Here is a 21781-nt window from a genome sequence, read left to right on the forward strand (position 1 = left end):
CATTACCTTGCAGCATGTAGCTTCTGGGTTGAAATTTGGGCCTGGGGTTTTTCTGTGTAGAGTTTGCATGTTCTTCCTGTGTATGCCTGGGTTCTCTCTGGGTATTCCCGCTTCCTCCCAAAGTCCAAAACCATGACTGTATGAGGAGGAGAACATAGCTTGTAAACCGTTCTTTTATATCACGGTTAGACATTTGGAATAAATTGTTCTTCTCAAATTTCTTGAAGACGCTTCCCTTGATCTCCACAAAATTGTTGGGACATCATGATGGTAAGCAGAGACTTGTGTGAGTTGAAGGCGACATTAAGAGTGGAGTCATGTTGGTCTCTTTAAATTGCTCTTAGGTGTGAGTGACTATGTCCTGTGTTCCCTCTACAATGAACTGCTGATCTGTTCAGGATGTAAACCCAATGACTACTGAAGATAGGCACCAGCTTCCCCTTCAACCCTGCAACATTAACTAGGTGTAGATGATGAATGAATAAGGACTTAATTTCTTTACAGCTACCTCTATTTTAGCCCCCTGGACTTTCTGAAAAGCCTTCACTTATTAAGCATGGGGTTCACTCTGTTTCTAGAAACCTGTTTTAACAACCAGAGCTGCAGGAAACATATTATTGTGATACATTTGATAAATAAAGCAATAAGGAAATTTTTCCCATGTCCCTAATGTTCTTGGTGAGCATTAGCATCCTGGCCACTGAAATTACACATCAAGTGTTAGCATCAAGGGAAGGAAAGGTCAGCTCAACAGGCCAACAATATTACTGGCTTGCAGAATTTGCATGCACGGCTCCTAAAATCTAAAATACTACCAATACATTCAAACAGTTCTTGTCTGTTGTGCTCTCATTAATATTGCAATCACAATCGGCTGTGTAGCTCTACTAATAATACTTAACCTAAAACAAGTGGAGCTTTATCCTTTATACTACGACTACAAACAGTACTCTGTAAATGTGCATTTTGCTTTGCTGGGTATCTTTACTGAGGGAGGGGATTTCACAGATAGCAGACTAAAGCTAGCTCTCCTATTTTTTTATTTATCTTTTTGTTGCAAATTGTTGATGTACCTCTGTGGACAAAACTTCCCAAAAGAGTTGTTCTGTTACTTCCGAAACTACAGGGGTTGGACAATGAAACTGAAACTGTCATTTTAGTGTGGGAGGTTTGATGGCTAAATTGGACCAGCCTGGTAGCCAGTCTTCATTGATTGCACATTGCACCAGTAAGAGCAGAGTGTGAAGGTTCAATTAGCAGGGTAAGAGCACAGTTTTGCTCAAAATATTGAAATGCACACAACATTATGGGTGACATACCAGAGTTCAAAAGAGGACAAATTGTTGGTGCACGTCTTGCTGGTGCATCTGTGACCAAGACAGCAAGTCTTTGTGATGTATCAAGAGCCACGGTATTCAGGGTAATGTCAGCATACCACCAAGAAGGACGAACCACATCCAACAGGATTAACTGTGGACGCAAGAGGAAGCTGTCTGAAAGGGATGTTCGGTGCTAAGCCGGATTGTATCCAAAAAACATAAAACCACGGCTGCCCAAATTATGGCAGAATTAAATGTGCACCTCAACTCTCCTGTTTCCACCAGAACTGTCTGTCGGGAGCTCCACAGGGTCAATATACACGGCCGGGCTGCTATAGCCAAACCTTTGGTCACTCATGCCAATGCCAAACGTCGGTTTCAATGGTGCAAGGAGGGCAAATCTTGGGCTGTGGACAATGTGAAACATGTATTGTTCTCTGATGAGTCCACCTTTACTGTTTTCCCCACATCTGGGAGAGTTACGGTGTGGAGAAGCCCCAAAGAAGCGTACCACCCAGACTGTTGCATGCCCAGAGTGAAGCATGGGGGTGGATCAGTGATGGTTTGGGCTGCCATATCATAGCATTCCCTTGGCCCAATACTTGTGCTAGATGGGCACGTCACTGCCAAGGAGTACCGAACCATTCTTGAGGACCATGTGCATCCAATGGTTCAAACATTGTATCCTGAAGGCTGTGCCGTGTATCAGGATGACAATGCACCAATACACACAGCAAGACTGGTGAAAGATTGGTTTGATGAACATGAAAGTTAAGTTGAACATCTCCCATGGCCTGCACAGTCACCAGATCTAAATATCATTGAGCCACTTTAGGGTGTTTTGGAGGAGCGAGTCAGGAATCGTTTTCCTCCACCAGTATCACGTAGTGACCTGGCCACTATCCTGCAAGAAGAATGGCTTAAATTCCTCTGACCACTGTGCAGGACTTGTATATGTCATTCCCAAGACGAATTGATGCTGTATTGGCCGCAAAAGGAGGCCCTACAGAATACTAATAAATTATTGTGGTCTAAAACCAGGTGTTTCAGTTTCATTGTCCAATCCCTGTAAGTGCTTTGCTTTGAACACTCTAATCATTAACTAATAGTGTTATAGCAGGGTGCACTGTGTTGAGGTTAGGGATGGGTACCAAATTCGGTACTTTTATAGGTGCCGACCGAATTCCGTCGGTACTACCAAATATTGATTCAAGTAAAATCAAACGGTACCATATTTTGGTGGTACCTGTAATGGAAAATTCTTTTAAAGTGCTCTGATATTCCCTTCACCTCTCTCATTTGATTCTGTGTTTTATCACCCACAGGTGACCTTCCATCTACCTCTCACCTCTGACCTCTGTGTTTTGTTAGTGTTCTGTTTTTTAGAGCAGATGGACTCTAAATTCCAATGCTGGAGAGTTTAATGGTTAAGACCCATCATTTAGGATGATGTCAGGAAGGGCAGTTAGGTCTGTTCCTAGATAACCTTGTCACCTTTGAACTCAAGAAGGGTTTGGGTCATAAAACACAGACTCTTGGAAGTTGAGATAACACTGTCATGTTCTGGTATAAATACTGTGTGTAAATGTTGATCGGGGCTCTGTTTCACTGACTAACCTCAGTGTCAGGGTCTTCAAACGCTGAATGCCTTTGAATAAAACTTATAAGACAAAGTCCGGATTTTCTCTTGTTATGAGTCAACTTCTACCCACTTTGATAAGAAAATTCCACAACATACCTAAATACATCATTGTGACACTGAGGGAGTGGAAGACTGGGCGTAACTGGACATAAACACAGCATTGCATGCTCAATAGCGTAATTACGTCAGTAGCCACTGCTACCGTCAACAACGCATGGCTTATAAAAAACGCTTGAAAGTATGGCTTCAATTTTGAAAATGCGATGCAGATTACACTCGCTGCAATATTTGTGGACAGCGGCAGGAATACTTCTAATCTGAGGAAGCACCTGGTTAAGCACAAGATTTCTCTCAGGGCTAAAGAGGGCCCAATTTTTTGTCAGGCGCAGATGTATGGCTACAACTCCTGCATTTGGCATCGTTAGCACGCCTGCATGTGTAGCGACTTGTCGTCTGCAACCAGCAATGTGGCTGGCTTTTAATCTGTGCATTATTAAGAAAAAACAGTGTGTGGTCAGTTAAGGGTTTTTCATGTTGAAGAAATGTTTGAAACAACTGTGATGTTACAATACCAAAGTTGGATGTTGTTTTGATATATTAAAATTTATATACTGAGAAATAAATATGTTAAATTGAAAAGTTTTGAGATTTTATTATTAAACAAGTTAACATTTATTACCACATAAACACACACGAAAGTACCAAAAACTGGTACCGCTGAGTACCGGTATTGATTCCCAGTTACCGGGTATCTGTACAGTATCGGTTCAAATGTGAAAGGTACCCATCCCTAGTTCAGGTCAGTCCCGCATAGCTGTTGGTTTGAAGCCAAATTGAGCACTGTCTGAGCGGGTGGGTTCAAAACGCAGGTCAGGCACATTGCTGCCCCCAACAGATCTGTTGTAGTAATTAAACACTGTTCTCCGGGTTGCACACTTGCCAAGAGCATGCAAGTTAATCACATTTACTCGTCATTTCTTTAATTTACATGCATTACTTCAAGATTGGGTGATAACTTTCACCCCTATCTAGGGGATCATACTTTGAAAACCTTACCACAGATTGTGAATCATGTAAAGGCATTCACTATTGAAATATTTAATACAAAAAAGGAGAAACCTGATGTTGCCTTCCTTTTATTTTTTAATTTCTGTGTATCCAGGATGGTGGAGTACTCGCTGGATCTGCAAAACATCAACTTGTCTGCCATTCGAACAGTTCGGGTTCTTCGGCCACTGAAAGCCATCAATAGAGTCCCAAGTAAGATAAGTTTAAGTATTTTTGTTTTGTTTATGATTGGGGATTATATACACTGCAAGTATGTTTCAGCATTCATGCAACTTTGTTGTGTTAAGTTGTAAGTGGTAAAGGTCCTATTTGGTGGTGAAAACCTTTTGCGTCAATTTCGGTGACCACGTGTCCTCCTCTGTTCCTCAACTGTGTGGAGTCCCACAGGGCTCAGTTCTAGGCCCAATCATCTTTTCCTTGCATTTGCTCCTATGTGGTTTTATACTTAAAAAACATGGCACTGCATTTCACTTTCATGCAGAATGACTGTCAGATATATATCCCTCTAAAGAAAATAATGCACATTTGATGAAGCCACTACTTTAGTGTCATGATTACATTTAAGCCTAGTTGACATATAACTTTTTATAATTCAATGAGAAAAAGACAGAAATGAGACGCTTAGTGTGTTTTTACATTCCTCTGCCCAGCATAATAAACTGGTTGTCACAAATCTTGTGGTCAAAGTGGACCCCTATTTTAAATTTGACAGTCAGATTAGGCAGTTGTTAAATCAAGCTTTCTCCAGTTTAGGCAGCTGGCTAAAATAAGCCGGTTCTCTTAAAGAAGCACTTTGAGAAAATAATCCATGCATTTGTCACAACTTGGCTGAAGTAATGCGTTTTATGTATGTGTCAGTGCTTCGTCCGTTGCTGTTCTCCATAGGGTGCAAAATGCTGCAGTCCTTCTTTTAACTGCCATTACATACCTAACCGCTCTCTTAGGTAAGCTAATCAGCTGCTCCTCACTGTACCTTCGACTGAGCGTAAACTTAGAGGAGATTGTGCTTTTGCTGTTGCAGCTCCCTAATTGTAGAATATTGCCCTTAGAAATTAGTGGGCGTCTTTTCTGTCGGTTTTTAAAACTCTCCTGAAAATCCATCTTTTTTTACTCTGGTGTTTAACGCCCATTGAGATGTTAGTTGATTTTTATATCAGTTGATTTTCGTAGGTTTTTATGCAGTTTTTATATTGTAGTGCTGGTTGTTTAAAGTGATTCATAAAAAAAAGTTGGATTGGATTAAAGTTATCTTGTGCTGCAATCCACAACTTGAGCTTTAAGCTTCTCTGTGTCGTTACCCCTGTCTGTCAGTTTACATTAAGCGCAAAAGCAAATTGCCTGAAAATCCATGCAGATGAATTTTCTTTTGACTGCATCTCTGGGACTTTTCTCCATCCTTATACTACCATTTCCTGGTGGGCATGATTCAACTTTCATCTAATGCTTCATCATAAAGTCAGCTCAAACCTTGAGTCACGGCCTTATCAGATTTACAAACCACATATTAATGCTGCTTCACTGATCAGTGTGTGACCATAGACCTGTTCTCCTCATCTAATACACCGTTCTTCAGCAAACTTTCTAAGTTCTATTGATTTATTTGGACGGCAGCTTGTCGTCATCATAATCAGCAATTAGACTGAACCAGCAAAGTCTGGGCTGCTGTCTTCACTCACCTAATACATTTGTGCAGACAGCTGATCTATTTCAAATTACATGTATAGATATATATATATATATACTATATATGTGCACACAAACATTGAGAGGTGATTCCCACTTTGACCTAGGGTTTTCCAGTTGACCAGGGTTGCAAGTATCTTACATGCACCTGTAAGATACTGTATTGTTTCTGGGACTTCTTTGCACAGCTTATACCTTGCATGATGTGGTAGATATATTTCTCTGCTGCTCAGGGTCTATTGGTGTGCTGTCATGATCAGTGCTTATGTGCTTATGTGCTGTCCTTTAGACCTGCCCTCTCCAGCCATTGGTAGGATTTGGTCATATCAGCCCCTCGAGCTATCTGTCAGTGGTACCTCCCATGGAGGGTTTTATTCTCCCATGAAGGTTCCTCCAGCTCCTTCTCTTCCAGTTGCCATTGTCTGACACATTCAATTAGCTTTTCATCCCCTGGGGCCATTTTCCTGATGTATTTATGGAGCTTGGAGTTTTCATCTTAGATAGTGGCTCACTAGTCCTCTCCCTACTTCTATGTGTTTTAACATCTGAGGTATGAATTTCCTTCTTTGGGAAAGTTATTATACCAGCAGGGTATCTAAATAACTGCCAAGGCATATTTGTTGATTGTCCAGACTTTGTTTTTGCCTTTGAACTGACTTCTTAGAACTTGTCTAATTATTGCATTTATTTAGCTGTTGCAGCTTTTCTTGTGGCTTCTTCATGGTTGCTATTTGCCTGTGGTATTCCAGGGTACTTATAGCTCTCCTCAACATCTGCTATTTTCCCATCTGGGAGTGCAATTCCTTCCTTGTGGTTTACCTTCCTCTCTCTTTGTCACCATCTGGCCACATTTCTCCAGCCCGAATGACATTCCATCATCCCTGCTATAGATCCAGGTAGTGTGAATCAGTGAGTCAATGTCTTGCTCACTCTAAGCATACAACTCACTGTCAAACACGTAGAGGAGGTGACTGATGGTGCTCCTATTTCTGAGTTGTATCCATAGCCAATCTTGTTGATTAGTTGGCTGAGGGGATTCAGGCCTATGCAGAACAGCAGTGGGGACAGAGCATATCTTTGGTATATGCCTCATTTGATTAAGACTTGCAGTGGTGTTGTTTCACAGCCTCAGAGTTGCAATGAAGGCTCTCAGAGTGTTGTTGAACGTGTACAGCTTCAGGCTTTTCAGGATCCACATGTGCGACATAGAGTTGTAGGTTTTCTTGTACTCAATCAAAGCTGTAAGCATAGTGTTAGGATTATTAATCTGTAAATATTATTTAATATTAATATATTTTATCAAATAATATTTTGGTCTGTTAAAGGTTATCCTGTGAACCCCAGCCCAGTAAGGCGATGGTATTAGGACAAAATAGAAAGGTGTGAGACGGGCTCTGACATTATTGAACAGCATAAACTCTGCACATATATGGAATGAATTCACACAATTTCTTAATATACAAGAATTTATTGACAAACATAAGTCAACTCAAAGTCAAACATATTTCAATCAACAAACTCTTTACTATGCTAAAACAATCCAACTAACTACCAAGCAGAATTAAAGAATAAGGAAGACTAATGGGCTATGTACAATATAAACAAGTTGATTAAAGATGATTGAGAACCATGATTGAAGGAGTGATGCAACATTACCATTCAATGTTTATGTTTGAGAACCAAGGATTATCTTGAAGAATCTGGAAGTGAAGTTAAGTTAGTCTTGGAACTGGCAATAATCAGCATACCTTTAGACAACCATTCACAATGCAAGATCAGATAAAATATTATTTTATTAAAATAATGTTTTAAAGAATGATCTGCTAAATACAACCAACCTTTTGGATGGCTAATTCTCAATGGGGTCTCATTAGCTGCCTTTATTTATTAAAATAATATTTAAAGAAATATTATTAAGGGAATATTTTAGAAAAAGCCAAATCTTTGTGGAGAAATGGGGCTTAATGGTGTTTACTTAGTTATCAAATTGAATAAAATGATGTTAGGGACACATTATTTACTGGATTGAAAACTAAACCTTTCTGGGTAAATACACTGCTCAAAAAAATAAAGGGAACACTTAAACAACACAATATAACTCCAAGTGAATCAAACTTCTGTGAAATCAAACTGTCCACCAAGGAAGCAACACTGATTGACAATCAATTTCACCTGCTGTTGTGCAAATGGAATAAACAGGGGAAATCTTTGGCAATTAGCAAGACACACTCAATAAAGGAGTGGTTCTGCAGGTGGGGACCACAGACCACTTCTCAGTACCTTTGCTTTCTGGCTGATGTTTTGGTCACTTTTGAATGTTTGTGTTGCTGTCACACTCATAGTAGCGTGAAACGGACTCTACAACCCACACAAGTGGCTCAGGTAGTGCAGCTCATCCAGGATGGCACATTAATGCGAGCTGTGACAAGAAGATTTGCTGTGTCTGTTAGTGTAGTGTCCAGAGCCTGGATGCGCTATCAAGAGACAGGCCAGTACACCAGGAGACGTGGAGGAGGCCGTAGGAGGACAACAACCCAGCAGCAGGACCGCTACCTCCGGCTTATTGCAAGGAGAAACAGGAGGAGCACTGCCAGAGCCCTGCAAAATGACCTCCAGCAGGCCACAAATGTGCATGTGTCTGCACAAGCGGTTAGAAACCGACTCCATGAGGATGGTATGAGGTCCAGACATCCACAAATGGGGGTTGTGCTCACAGCCCAACATCGTGCAGGACGCTTGGCATTTGCCAGAGAACACCAGGATTGGCAAATTTGCCACCAGCGCCCTGTGTTCTTCACAGATGAACGCAGATTCACACTGAGCACATGTGACAGACGTGATAGTCTGGAGACACCGTGGAGAGCGATCTGCTGCCTGCAACATCCTTCAGCATGACCGGTTTGGCAGTGGGTCAGTAATGGTGTGGGGTGGCATTTCTTTGGAGGGCCGCACGGCCCTGCATGTGCTCGCCAGAGGTAGCCTGACTGCCATTAGGTACCGAGATGAGATCCTCAGACCCCTTGTGAGACTATATGCTGGTGCGGTTGGCCCTGGGTTCCTCCTAATGCAGGACGATGCTAGACCTCATGTGGCTGGAGTGTGTCAGCAGTTCCTGCAAGATGAAGACACTGAAGCTATGGAGTGGTCCACCCGTTCCCCAGACCTGAATCCGATTGCGCACATCTGGGACACCATGTCTCCCTCCATCCACCAACGTCATGTTGCACCACAGACTGTCCAGGAGTTGGCGGATGCTTTAATCCAGGTCTGGGAGGAGATCTTTCAGAAGACCATCTGCCGTCTCATCAGGAGCATGCCCAGGAATTGTAGGGAGGTCATACAGGCACGTGGAGGTCACACACAATACTGAGTCTCATTTTGACTTATTTTTAGGACATTACATCAAAGTTGGATCAGCCTGTAGTGTGTTTTTCCACTTTAATTTTGTGTGTGACTCCAAATCCAGGCCTCCATTGGTTAATACATTTGATTTCCATTGATCATTTTTGTGTGATTTTGGTGTGAGCACATTCAACTTTGTACAGAACAAAGTATTCAATGAGAATATTTCATTCATTCAGATCTAGGATGTGTTATTTGAGTGTTCCCTTTTGAGCAGTGTATTATTTGGGAGCAAGCACATGTCCTTAGCTGTTAGCAGTTGAAGCTAACAAAGGAGGCTGATAGCTGAGCACCAGAATCAAACACACACCTTTAAAAATACTCTCAATAAAAGGATTAAAATGCATAAGTGTGGACGCCGCGTTATGGACGATCTTCTGTGTTTAAAATCACCCTTTAAATAAAGTTTGTCTTAACTTTAAAAATCCACAAACACAGAACACAACCTGAACACGTGTGCTGAGCAGATAGCCTGCTAGCACCAAGATAGCAGTTTCACACAAACAAAACCAAACTTCATAAAATGAAAAACGTTTAGATCATTTCAATGTAAATCACTTCTATGTTATTCTGCCCAAACACTTAACGTCATGAACTGTGGTGAGGAACGTTGTCCAAGGCGGCGAAGTTTGAAGAAACGTCCACAGTCTTTAAACGGTTAGCTACAGCTAACCTCCTTAGCTGTGGGGAATGGCGGCTGTTCTGTCCGCCGGCCAAACTGCACGTTACCGTAACCACGGTGATGCGGCTCCTGTTGTCCTTCTCTCAGGCAGGGAAAACCGCTTCACTCGGCTTGTAGAGACAGTGTCTCTACTGGGGACTTCTCTGGGACAGTTTGGTTCTGCGGGCCTCAGAGAGAAAGTAAGCAATGCTTATACCTTAATTTACCCCCTTTTTATTAATGAAAACTGGATTACTTCAACAGTAATTCATCAGTACTTAACTTAGCGCATATGATCGCGGGATCGTATGACACCCTTGGATCCAGTTTGAAGAGTTTATGTCTTTTTGCCAGCAAAGAGACTGTTCCTCTCCAGCCTGTTCCTCTCCAGCCAGTCTCTCAGCGGAGTACCGGGTGGTATAGGTCGGACCATTGGAAAGGGGGTGCTTTTATGCAGAAAATCCATCCCTTATACATCCCTTTTTATGCAGACAGTGGCTTTCATGGGATGTCCGCTGCTACAGTTTGCTTGGCTGTGCCGGAAGAAGGTTAATGCAATTTATTTTGAAAGTTCCAGAAAGGTTTGTACCAGAGTTTAATGTTGAAATCCATGGCTGGGTCCCAACAATATACACCAAACTCAAACTGGATAATAACGATTTATTTAAACATTAACACGTAACTTTTCTGACTGAACTTAATTTGTTTTGATCTCTCTATATGTGTGAGTAGTTGGTCTGTCTGGGGGGCATTTCATGTCAATAGAAAAATTTGAAATACATTTAAAATCTTTGACGTTATGTATTTCTTTTACCCACTGTATGTTTTATATAATGTTTCCCTGTTTGTATGTTTAGTAGAATTTCCAACCAAAAATTTGAAAATTCCCATGCTGCCCCAGAATGTGGCAATGATGTTTGGAAGGACACATAAAAAAGCAAAGGAAGAACATCCTGAGCAAAGCCATATATTCTCCCTAATATCCCAATTATACTTTTGCATATCTGAATTGTGTTTAACACATAATGTAAGATAAGACACCATGTGAAACCAGTGTTAATTTTGGCAGTTTTGTGAACAAGGTAGATCTGACAACTGAGCAAGCACACCGTGTTTTGGGTCTTTGAGATCTCAATATGGCAGGTTGTTTGACTCCCAACCTGGACCAAGTCAGGACAAAGAGATCATGCAAAAACAACCAACCGGTACTAGTTCCAGTGAAGTGCTGGTCTCTTGAGCACAAAGTAAACGTGAGCAAAATCAAGATACACTGTTTTGCTAAGTCTACAACGATATACCTGAAACTGATCATTTAAAATTCTCTACACTGGAAAGGGTTTATAAACCATATTTTTTCACCTAAAACTGAATTTTTTATAGACGGACACTATAAATGCTGTAGTAATGATTGTTTTTGCAAAGAATCATGGTCATATTGTCAATGTCTTAGTGAGTTAAACCCAAATATTGTCTTCTTTCTTCATTTTACTCAATATATTCAGAAGAACAAGCTGTCCTTCCACTCTATAAAACTAAGAGGAACCTGCTCAGTCAAATAGTTGATACAGTGGCAGCACTTAGGGAAATGGCTTGGAAAATGTATGAAGAAGAGTGTGCATGGTGCTGTAGTGAAAAGTGAACTGGTTGCAAACAAATGTGCTCTTCTAGACATGATTATATGTCTCTTTTTGACTGTGCAGATATATGGGTTATAAGATTAATATACTGTGGATATGTCATGTATACACCAGTGTACAAGGGTCTTTATATCTATTTTCTCTTTACATTTACTCATGCTGTGATCTGCAAAGTATGCATACTGCTGCAACTAATTAGTGTGTGTAAATCCTACTCTGTCTTGAGACGGTCTGAAGTGAGGAAGCAAGGGAATAAAGCTATATGTTCTTTGTTCAGCTGGATTGCTACTTTGCCCACAGGTACAAAGGCAGCTTGAGCATTTCCTGACCCCTCGCACACCTCAATTTGTAGAAAATGGTAGATAATAGCGGTTTGTGGCATATGTGTGTGTGTGCAGTTGTGTTAAACTTTGTTTTTGAGGAAATTGGTGTGATGTAAAAGGAGTGCTAGACAGACGTCGGGAGTGGGGAGGGGGCAAACACCAAGGAAACTGAAAAGGGAGGAGAAGAAAAGGGAAAAGAGCATTCTCGTTTTCTTCAGTGAAAAGCACAGTCAGGGAGCTATAAATGTGTTACTATTGTGGTGCAAGCTGAGGCATCCATCTTTATATGAGAACAGCAGTAGCTGGCAAATGAAGAAGTCAAAGTAAAGGCTAGACGTGAAGTCAGGTAAACAGAGATAGAGAAGGGGAAATATTGTTTAATGCCAAAAATAAAAAAAGATAAGATGTCGATAATGAATAAAAGTGAACCTATTTACAGTGTTAAACGTGTTTGCTTTATTTGTATTTTCCATTTATGATTTCATGTTTGTTTTTTTTTATTCAGTTTCAACTTTATTTCTACTTAGTGAGTTTGTACACCCTATTTTTTGGCACACACTGTCTCACTCTCTACCCCTTTTTTTTTCTTCATCCATCTCTTCCTCTCTCCAGCCAATTAGGCCTAATGGAGCAGTGGCCTAATGACAAGAACCCTGGGGAACAAATACATTTAGACTCGCCCCCAGCCATCAGCACGCTAGCAACGTTACTGCTTCTCATTTAAAGTGAGAGAACAGAACAAATCAGCCAGAGATGACACATTTCCAATATATATATATATATATATATATATATATATATATATATATACATTTATGTGTGTGTGTGTTATATATATGTGTGCGTGTGGGGCATATTTATGTTAAAGATAATCAGCTGGTTGAACCTGCTTGTTCTGTCTATAAAGGTTTAAGCTGATGGGTACTTTTTAATAATGGAAGCTTATTATACTATGTACATAGGGCATATTTCTATAAATGTAGAGCTTTGTCATCCATCCATCCATTTACTATACTCGCTTCTTCCATCGAGGGTCATGGGGGAGCTGGTGCCTATTTCCAGCAGTCCACGTGCAATTTTGGAGAGACCAATTAACCCAACAGTCATGTTTTTTGACTGTGGGAGGAAGCCGGACTACCCGGAGAAACCCCAAGCATACACAGGGAGAACATGCAAACCCCATGCAGAAATACCCCGGGCCGGGAGTCGAACCCAGGACCTTTCACTTGCAAGGCAATAAAACTGTTTTTGTGTGTGAGGAGTGAGCCAGTCAAAAACTGCTTTAGTCTTTTCCGGATCTGCACGATCCTGTCCGCCTTTGAAGATGTAACCCAGAAATATCACAGATGCCTGATGGAATTCATATTTCTCCATGCCGATGCATAACCAGTTCTTAAGGAGATGTTGAAGGACTTGCCGGACATGTTTCTTGTGATTGGTGAGATTCTTGGAATAGATAAGGATATCATCTAAGTAGACAAACACGAAGCGATTAATGAAATAACGGAGTGCATCATTCACAAGGGCTCGAAAGACACCTGTTGGGTTAATGAGTCCAAAGGGCATGACAAGTTATTCAGAATGTCTCAGGGGGGTCCAATAGGCTGTTTTCCACTCATTCCCCTGGCGTATTTTAATTATATGGTAGCCGTTGCGGAGATCTGGCTACGAGAGAACTGGGGCATCATGGATGGGTTCAAATGCAGATAAAATCAGTAGGAGTAGGTATTTGTTTTCGAATGTGATTTGATTAAGACCTTTATAATCAATGCGGGGTCGAAGTGAACCATCCTTCTCGGATACAAAGAAGAAACCTGCGCCCAAAGGAGAAGATGAGTGTCGGATTATGCATGCTGAAAGTCATTCATTCATGTACTGGTTCATGGATTTATGTTCTGGTTGGGAGAGGTTGTATAGATGGCTAGATGCTGGGGGGCACCAGGAAGATTGTCAGTGGCACAATCATATGGTTTGTGGGGAGATAAGGAGAGTGTCTTGTGTTTGCTGAATACCTGTTTAAGTTCAATGTAGTCCTCAGGGACATTGGAAAGATCAGGAGGATCCACCTCCTCAATGACAGCCAGTGGAGGGTTATGTAGCACTGCAGACTGAAGATAGGTAGAGAGACAAGTTGTGGACCAAGACTCATTCTGATTTCAGACCAGTTTAAATGCAGGTTGTGTTTGAATAGCCATTCAGAACCCAGAATTATGAGAGAAGTGTGGAAGACAAAGAAGGATATGTACTCACGGTGGTTTCCAGAGATGACAAGTTGCAATGGTTTAGTCAGTGCGACAATCATTGACATTCCTTGCAATTCCTATAAATCCAATTCTTTCAATGAATTTTGTAATTTCTATAACAGTCCAGTGCTGGATTTTTTCCCCACTAATAAATGGACACTGACAATGAAAATATTGATGCGTGATGATTTTATACTCCAGGATTTCCCAAAATACTTCATTTTTAAAAAGAGAAAAAACAGTGGTGGTAAAGTATATCTTTAGTTAGAAAAAAAATCTGGCTCGCACCTGGTGATCAGATTTCTGAGGAAAATTTGTTAATTAGTAATCTGTACTTTGTGTTTCCCTGGAAACACCCAAGCTGGTTCAAATTACTATGACAGAGATAAGTTTAAGGTTAACAACTATATTTTGAGCATTTATTATCTTGCCACCACACAATGTAAACAATATTTTGAGGCAGATAAAAAAAATATCCTCGCTGTTATAGAACAGCAGTAACATTTTTTTTGTTTGTTTCAGATTAGGCACTGTTTTTAATGCTTTTTAAGTGCCAGACACTGTAAAGCTGCTCCGTTTGGGAAAGTTGTAAGCTTTTAGGAAATCATTGTAATCAACTTTTTAAATTCCTGCCATCCATTGTCTAAGCTTATCTTTTTAGGGTTGTGGGGGGACTGGAATATATCTCCTGGGGTCATTGGCCAAGAGGTGGGGTATACCCTGGACAGGTGTAACAGAGGGCAACACAGAGACACCCAAGACCAGCAACCATGCACACACACACATGATCATACCTAATGGCAGTTTAGAGAAACAAATCAATCTAACAGTCAAGTTTGCTGACTGTGGGAGGAAGCCAAAACCATGCATGCATGTGGAAAACATGCAAATTCCATATAAAAAGATGCCAGGCAGGAATTTGAACCCAAAACCTTCTTGCTGCATGGCAACAGTGCTAGAAACTGCACCAACATGCAACATTTTAAAATGGTTGCCATGGCTTAATGGTAGAGATTAAAGAGGATAAACAGAAGTGATTACAAAAGGGGGACCTTTTTTAATAAGTGTTAACATTTTTAAATACACAACCTTTGTGTTCACATGGGTTTGTGTCTGAATAGTGAGTGAGCCACAGGTATTTTCACGCCTGTAAATATAATTATTTACTCCTGCCTTTACTGTGTCTCTCTCACGCAGTTTTTCTCCTCCCACTCATTCTGATAGCAGCTTAGATGTGCTGTTGAGATACATTAACAAACTGTTCACAAATTAAGGCTTAGAGAAAAAACACACAGTTTTGATGAGTAGATAGTTCACTTCCACAGTAACATCATCTCTTTCAGGTGTCAGGGCATTAGATTGCAGTGATCTCATCAGAGGAGTCTCACCTCACTTGCTCATTAGACCAATCAGCTGTCATTATGCTCCACTCATCACAGTATCAGTGCAGTATGTCATCACAGTGAGACAAGCTCATCAAAAGGGGATGAGGTCATCATTATTCGACAGGGGACACACTCCTGCTTCTACAATTAGTCTTCATCTCATCATGACTGTGACCTTGCGTGGCTTGGAAATGCATCAGTGTCAGTGATATTTCAGCTTTGAAGCTGTTGATCTTTGAGAGAAGAGCTCAATTTAAGCTGTTGCTAATTTTGTTTTTTTATTTCCTTGCCTGCATTCAGCTCATGTTGCTCTGTGTGTTGTTTACTCTCCATTCATGAGGGAGAGTTTTCCTGCAGTTCTTAAATATGTGATGTAAAATCCTAACTGTTGGTTAAAGGTTAATTTGACTTATCTTGTAGATTATTTACTCAAACACTTCCAGAAACCCTTTCAGGTTTCTCTCTATTGCTGAATCAGATATTCATCAAGAAAAAAAAACTTCAGGGCCTTAAGCTTTTTAAAAATTAAATACACTTTAGAATCATAAACCATACTAAAGATCTGGTAAAGTCTCCCCTCAAGTACAAGCACATTGCTAGTGATTAGAAAATACTGTTAACTATCTAGACTGGTGAAGAAATGGTGATATAAATTGCCCACGAGGTATTATAGAGTTATCTAAGTACAAGCTCACACACCTTTATTGGTATCCTGGTAACGGATGTTACGCTGTAACTATGGTCCTGTGAATTCCTGGATGACTGCCAATGGCAGTAAACAAAGTGGATATGTCTCCTCGTGCTCCGCGCAGGTCGAAATTAAATGTAAACAAAGTCACGCACGTGACAGGTAGCCCACCGGGGCATGCGTCTATCAGTAGCATGTGGAAGGCTATGTTTGGTCTCTGGGACCTTCTCGCCAGGGGAGAGGTTCCGAGTGACCAGTGTGACTGGCAGTCATTCAGGAATTCACAGAACCATAGTTACAGCGTAACTTCTGTTCTGTTTCATTCCTTCCTGACTGCCAGTGGCAGTAAATAAAGTGGATGACTTATGCCAGCAATGTCACGCGGAATGCAGTACTCACCCACCTCTCAGTTAGTAGAAGGGGCCAGAGGCAGGATTGACGAGGCCAGTGCGGACTCATGTGCCACATTGAGGCGGTAGAAGTGTGCAAACGTGCACGGTGTTGCCCATGATGCCGCCGCACAGATATCCCCCAGCGGCACGCCCCTCAGTGCCGCCCAGGACGTAAACACACCTGGTGGAATGGCACACAACACCAGAAGGGGCAGCTGCTCCCACAGACTCATAAGCCAGCGCAATAGCATCTATGACAGCCTGTGCTTAGAAAGGGCTCGCCCCCTGTTCTAGCCACCATGTCCAGCTGCAATGCCCGGACCGGGCACAGCATGTTAGCCAGTCTCTGTTCCTCGGACTGAAATGGGGGAGGGCAGTATGCCCGCAGTTCAATGGTTGTATTCACGTAGCCTGGGGGCAGAACCTTAGGGAGAAAGGCTATGTTCGGCCACAGCGTTACTCCGGACCCACTTGCCCAGGTCGACCTGAGCCCTGCCAAACTGATCCCATATCTGCCGTACGACCTAAGGATGCAGCCTCCAATCCCCAGGGGGGAGCCTCTATCGGGACAGATAATCGGCCACAGAGTTCCTTGTCCCCGGTAGGTGCATTGCCCTGACGGAAGCGAAGCGAGGGTATGCCCTGATCCACAGCCTCCGGGCCTCCCTCAGGCACTGCAGTGATCTGGTCCCACCTTGGTGGTTGTCGTGGAACACTGCTGAGGTGCTGTCCATCCTGACAAGCATGTGCCCTCAAGAGAGGGCGAGAAGTGCCTTAGCACCAAATAAATCGTCCTGAGCTCCAGACTTCCCTTCTGAGGCCCCCACAGCCCCTGGACGGACCTGCACTGCCACACTGCTCCCCATCCGAGAGGTGATGCGTCCGTAGTCACCACCTCCCGTCTTGCGGAGACCGTACCGAGGGCGACCCCACGCTGCAGATATGCTCTGCCCCGCCAGCGACGGAGGAGCACTGCGCAGCCTTGACCTGCCGATGCAACCTGGGGTCCATGTGGGGCTGTTGAACCACCTCTGCAAGGGCCGTAGATAAAGCAACCCCAGAGGAGTCAGAGCCGAGGCCGCCACCAGCATCCCCAATAGTCTCAGCCACAGTTTGACTGGGGGTGCCGCACCCGCTCGAAAAGCCTGGTGCAGGGACTGAATCCTGTCCACCCTGTCCGAGGTCGGCTGAGCAAGCATGGCCACTGAATCCAAGGCCATGCCGATAAAAACCACCTGCTGGGCCGGGATGAGAGAACTCTTCTGATGGTTCACTGCTATTCCCAGTGCTCTGACATGGGCCAGGACCTTCGACGTCGCCCGATCCACCCCGCCGGAGGAGGGGGCACGGATGAGCCAGTCATCCAAATATGGCAGGATCTTTAATCCTGACAGGCACAGAGGGCTTAGGATTGCCTTCATGCACCTTGTGAAAATCCGAGTGGCCAAAGAAAGGCCGAACGGCAGGACCGAAAACTCATAAGCCACACCATGGAAGGCGAATCGCAGATACTTCCTGTGTCCTGGGTGGATCGGAACATGGAAGTATGCGTCCTTCAGGTCTACGGATGTAAACCACTCGCCTGGACAGATTACCCGAAGGAGGTCGCGGGTGTGGAGCATCCGAAATGGCAGCACTTTTAAAAAGTGGTTCAGCCCCCTGAGGTCCAACACCGGCTGAAGGGAACCGTCCTTCTTTGGAATCAGGAAATAGGTTGCATAAAACCTGTCGGCTTGCGAATGTGGCGGGACCAACACTATGGCCTCCTTGTCCAGCGGAGTCTTTATTTCCTGCAGCAAGATCACAGTGCATGCAGGATCTGTGACGGGGGTCACCCTGACCCCCGATGGGGTTGGAGGCCAACGGCGGAACTGCAGCCTGTACCCTTGGGACATAGTTCTTAACACCCATGCATCCCTGCAGTGGGTTTCCCAATAGGCCAGGAGCCGTTGTGAAAACCTCCCCGCCATCGCCCTGCAGCCCTCAGGCTGCTCTCTGTCGCCTGCTTCGGCCTCCGGGGGGGCACCGGCTCTTGTCTGGGCCTGCCAGAGCCCCGCGAGCTGGTGCCCGTTCCACCCCAGGCTGCAGCCAAGCTCCCGAAACTGACGCCGTGGGTCCCGTATGTCACATCTCCTGAGTTGCGGAGCAGGGGGTCCCATGGCCCCGCGGCGACCACCCCAAGGTTCAGGGGCTTGGCTGGATTGCCGATGGCGCTCCAGTGCCCTCTCAACCTCTGGTCCAAACAGCTGGCCTGGTACCACCGGCAGCCTCCGCAAGCTCTGCCTACAGTCATCCGAGATTGGGGCCTGTGCCAACCAGACCTGGCGTCGGGTGACCACCAGAGTGGACAAAAGGCGACCAAGTTCCCTGGACATGAGTCCAAAGGCCTGGAGGGCCGTGTCATTTGTGTCGCCCAGTGATGCTCCCGCCATGCCTGGCTGCAGCATCTGGGACTGTGCCAACAGGACAGAGAAGGAATTGCCAATGCGTGCCATACGAGCTGCAATGTCGTAGGCACAGCACAAAAAGTCATCCGTCACCGGACACTGGGCGCTTGGACAGCGGGCCCTCTCTCTGAGTGACTCATCTGGGGAAAGAACCGGTGATGCGATGCAGTGATCCACAGGGGGCATGCGGTCCTCACCATGATCCCCAGGATTGCGCATGCACGCCAGGATCCGTGCATCTTGACCACTGTGGGAGAAGCTTCTAGGATCCCTCCAGCAGCGCTGAAGCTCTTCCAAGAAGGCCGGCGACGGTGGCACCTCGAACGTAGGGACCGCCGGAGCCAGGCTAAAAAATGGGTTTCCTATTGACCGGGCCACGGGTGCATCGTCCAGGTCGATCTTGGCCAAGGCTGCCAAAACAATTGCCCGTAGTGGGCATGGTTCGTCTCCTGGGCCAGAGCTAACTGAACTCCCGTGGGAATTACCTGAGCCATCATTTCCTCCAGTCCTCGAGGGACTGAAACTCTGAATTGTAGGCCCTCGCAGAGATTCCATCATCCCCCAGGTCCTCCCCCGACTCCCAAGCTACTGCTGCTTGGAAGGCAGGCGTGGGTTCTGGGGCCTTGAGTAGAGCCTTGAGCTGCTCCACCTCGGCCCTTACAGAGTCCACTTCCTGCCGAGATGGGCGCTCCAGCCGAGGCCTCTTCCTTCGTGGGCTACGGCGTTCCTCCGCTGGCGCATCCCCCCGCCTCCCGAAACACGCTTGAGGCATCCCTGAGGGTGGCAGCTCGGCATCCCTAACAGGCAACGGCAAAATGCTGCAGTTCATGCATGGGTCCATCAGAGCCTCCCTGAGATGACCCACGCCCAGGCATTTGGGGCACAGATCATGTCCGTCCTTTACCTGGAGAGGGACCCCACACGAAGCGCACGCCAGCATCCCGATCACACACGTGGGAAATGCAGGTAGGCGCCAGGCAAACTGAGTGAGGACTTCAATAAAACTGAAGAAGGCGATCAGAGGCCTACACTGCTTTCCTATACAGACACGAGCCAGGCACTCAATACTCGGTCGGGAATCCTTTTGCAGAAATTACTGCTTCAATGCGGCGTGGCATGGAGGCAATCAGCCTGTGGCACTGCTGAGGTCTTATGGAGGCCCAGGATGCTTCAATAGCGGCCTTTAGCTCATCCAGAATGTTGGGTCTTGAGTCTCTCAATGTTCTCTTCACAATATCCCACAGATTCTCTATGGGGTTCAGGTCAGGAGAGTTGGCAGGCCAATTGAGCACAGTGATACCATGGTCAGTAAACCATTTACCAGTGGTTTTGGCACTGTGAGCAGGTGCCAGGTCGTGCTGAAAAATGAAATCTTCATCTCCATAAAGCTTTTCAGCAGATGGAAGCATGAAGTGCTCCAAAATCTCCTGATAGCTAGCTGCATTGACCCTGCCCTTGATAAAACACAGTGGACCAACACCAGCAGGTGACACGGCACCCCAGACCATCACTGACTGTGGGTACTTGACACTGGACTTCTGGCATTTTGGCATTTCCTTCTCCCCAGTCTTCCTCCAGACTCTGGCACCTTGATTTCCGAATGACATGCAGAATTTGCTTTCATCCGAAAAAAGTACTTTGGACCACTGAGCAACAGTCCAGTGCTGCTTCTCTGTAGCCCAGGTCAGGCGCTTCTGCCGCTGTTTCTGGTTCAAAAGTGGCTTGACCTGGGGAATGCGGCACCTGTAGCCCATTTCCTGCACACGCCTGTGCACGGTGGCTCTGGATGTTTCTACTCCAGACTCAGTCCACTGCTTCCGCAGGTCCCCCAAGGTCTGGAATCGGCCCTTCTCCACAATCTTCCTCAGGGTCCGGTCACCTCTTCTCGTTGTGCAGCGTTTTCTGCCACACTTTTTCCTTCCCACAGACGTCCCACTGAGGTGCCTTGATACAGCACTCTGGGAACACCCTATTGGTTCAGAAATTTCTTTCTGTGTCTTACCCTCTTGCTTGAGGGTGTCAATAGTGGCCTTCTGGACAGCAGTCAGGTCGGCAGTCTTACCCATGATTGGGGTTTTGAGTGATGAACCAGGCTGGGAGTTTTAAAGGCCTCAGGAATCTTTTGCAGGTGTTTAGAGTTAACTCGTTGATTCAGATGATTAGGTTCATAGCTCGTTTAGAGACCCTTTTATTGATATGCTAATTTTGTGAGATAGGAATTTTGGGTTTTCATGAGCTGTATGCCAAAATCATCCGTATTAAGACAATAAAAGACCTGAAATATTTCAGTTAGTGTGCAATGAATCTAAAATATATGAATGTTAAATTTTCATCATGACATTATGGAAAATAATGAACTTTATCACAATATGCTAATATTTTGAGAAGAACCTGTACTGAATGACCAGGTTATTCCATCAATGGATAATTTCTTCCCTGATGGCATGGGCATATTCCAGGATGACAATGCCAGAATTCATCGGGCTCAAATTGTGAAAGAGTGGTTCAGGGAGCATGAGACATCATTCTCACACATGGATTGGCCACCACATAGTCCAGACCTTAACACCATTGACAATCTTTGGGATGTGCTGGAGAAGGCTTTGCACAGCGGTCAGACTCTACCATCATCAATGCAAGATCTTGGTGAAACATCAATGCAACACTGGGTGGAAATAAATCTCTTGACATTGCAGAAGCTTGTCGAAACAATGCCACAGCGAATGAGTGCTGTAATCAAAGCTAAAGGTGGTCCAACAAAATATTGGAGTGTGTGACCTTTTTTTTTTTTGATGGCGACTTTTTGTTTTGGCCAGGCAGTGTATATGAAGCTGCACAGACAGCTCCCACTTCTGTTTTCTATGGGCTACATTGAGTGTGGTGCACATAAG

General features: G+C 44.3%; 1 protein-coding gene across 1 annotated transcript in view; it reads left to right on the top strand.

Annotated features, from left to right (window-relative positions):
- Positions 1–21781, top strand: part of LOC124864946 (voltage-dependent T-type calcium channel subunit alpha-1I-like) — a 142274-nt gene that overhangs the window by 15394 nt on the left and 105099 nt on the right. Inside the window, exon 3 of the mRNA XM_047359888.1 lies at positions 4124–4221. Within this exon, the coding sequence (XP_047215844.1) occupies positions 4124–4221 (98 nt within the window). The remainder of the gene's footprint in view (positions 1–4123; positions 4222–21781) is intronic.

The sequence above is a fragment of the Girardinichthys multiradiatus genome, chromosome Y (assembly GCF_021462225.1).
Source record: "Girardinichthys multiradiatus isolate DD_20200921_A chromosome Y, DD_fGirMul_XY1, whole genome shotgun sequence".
NCBI lineage: Eukaryota > Metazoa > Chordata > Actinopteri > Cyprinodontiformes > Goodeidae > Girardinichthys > Girardinichthys multiradiatus.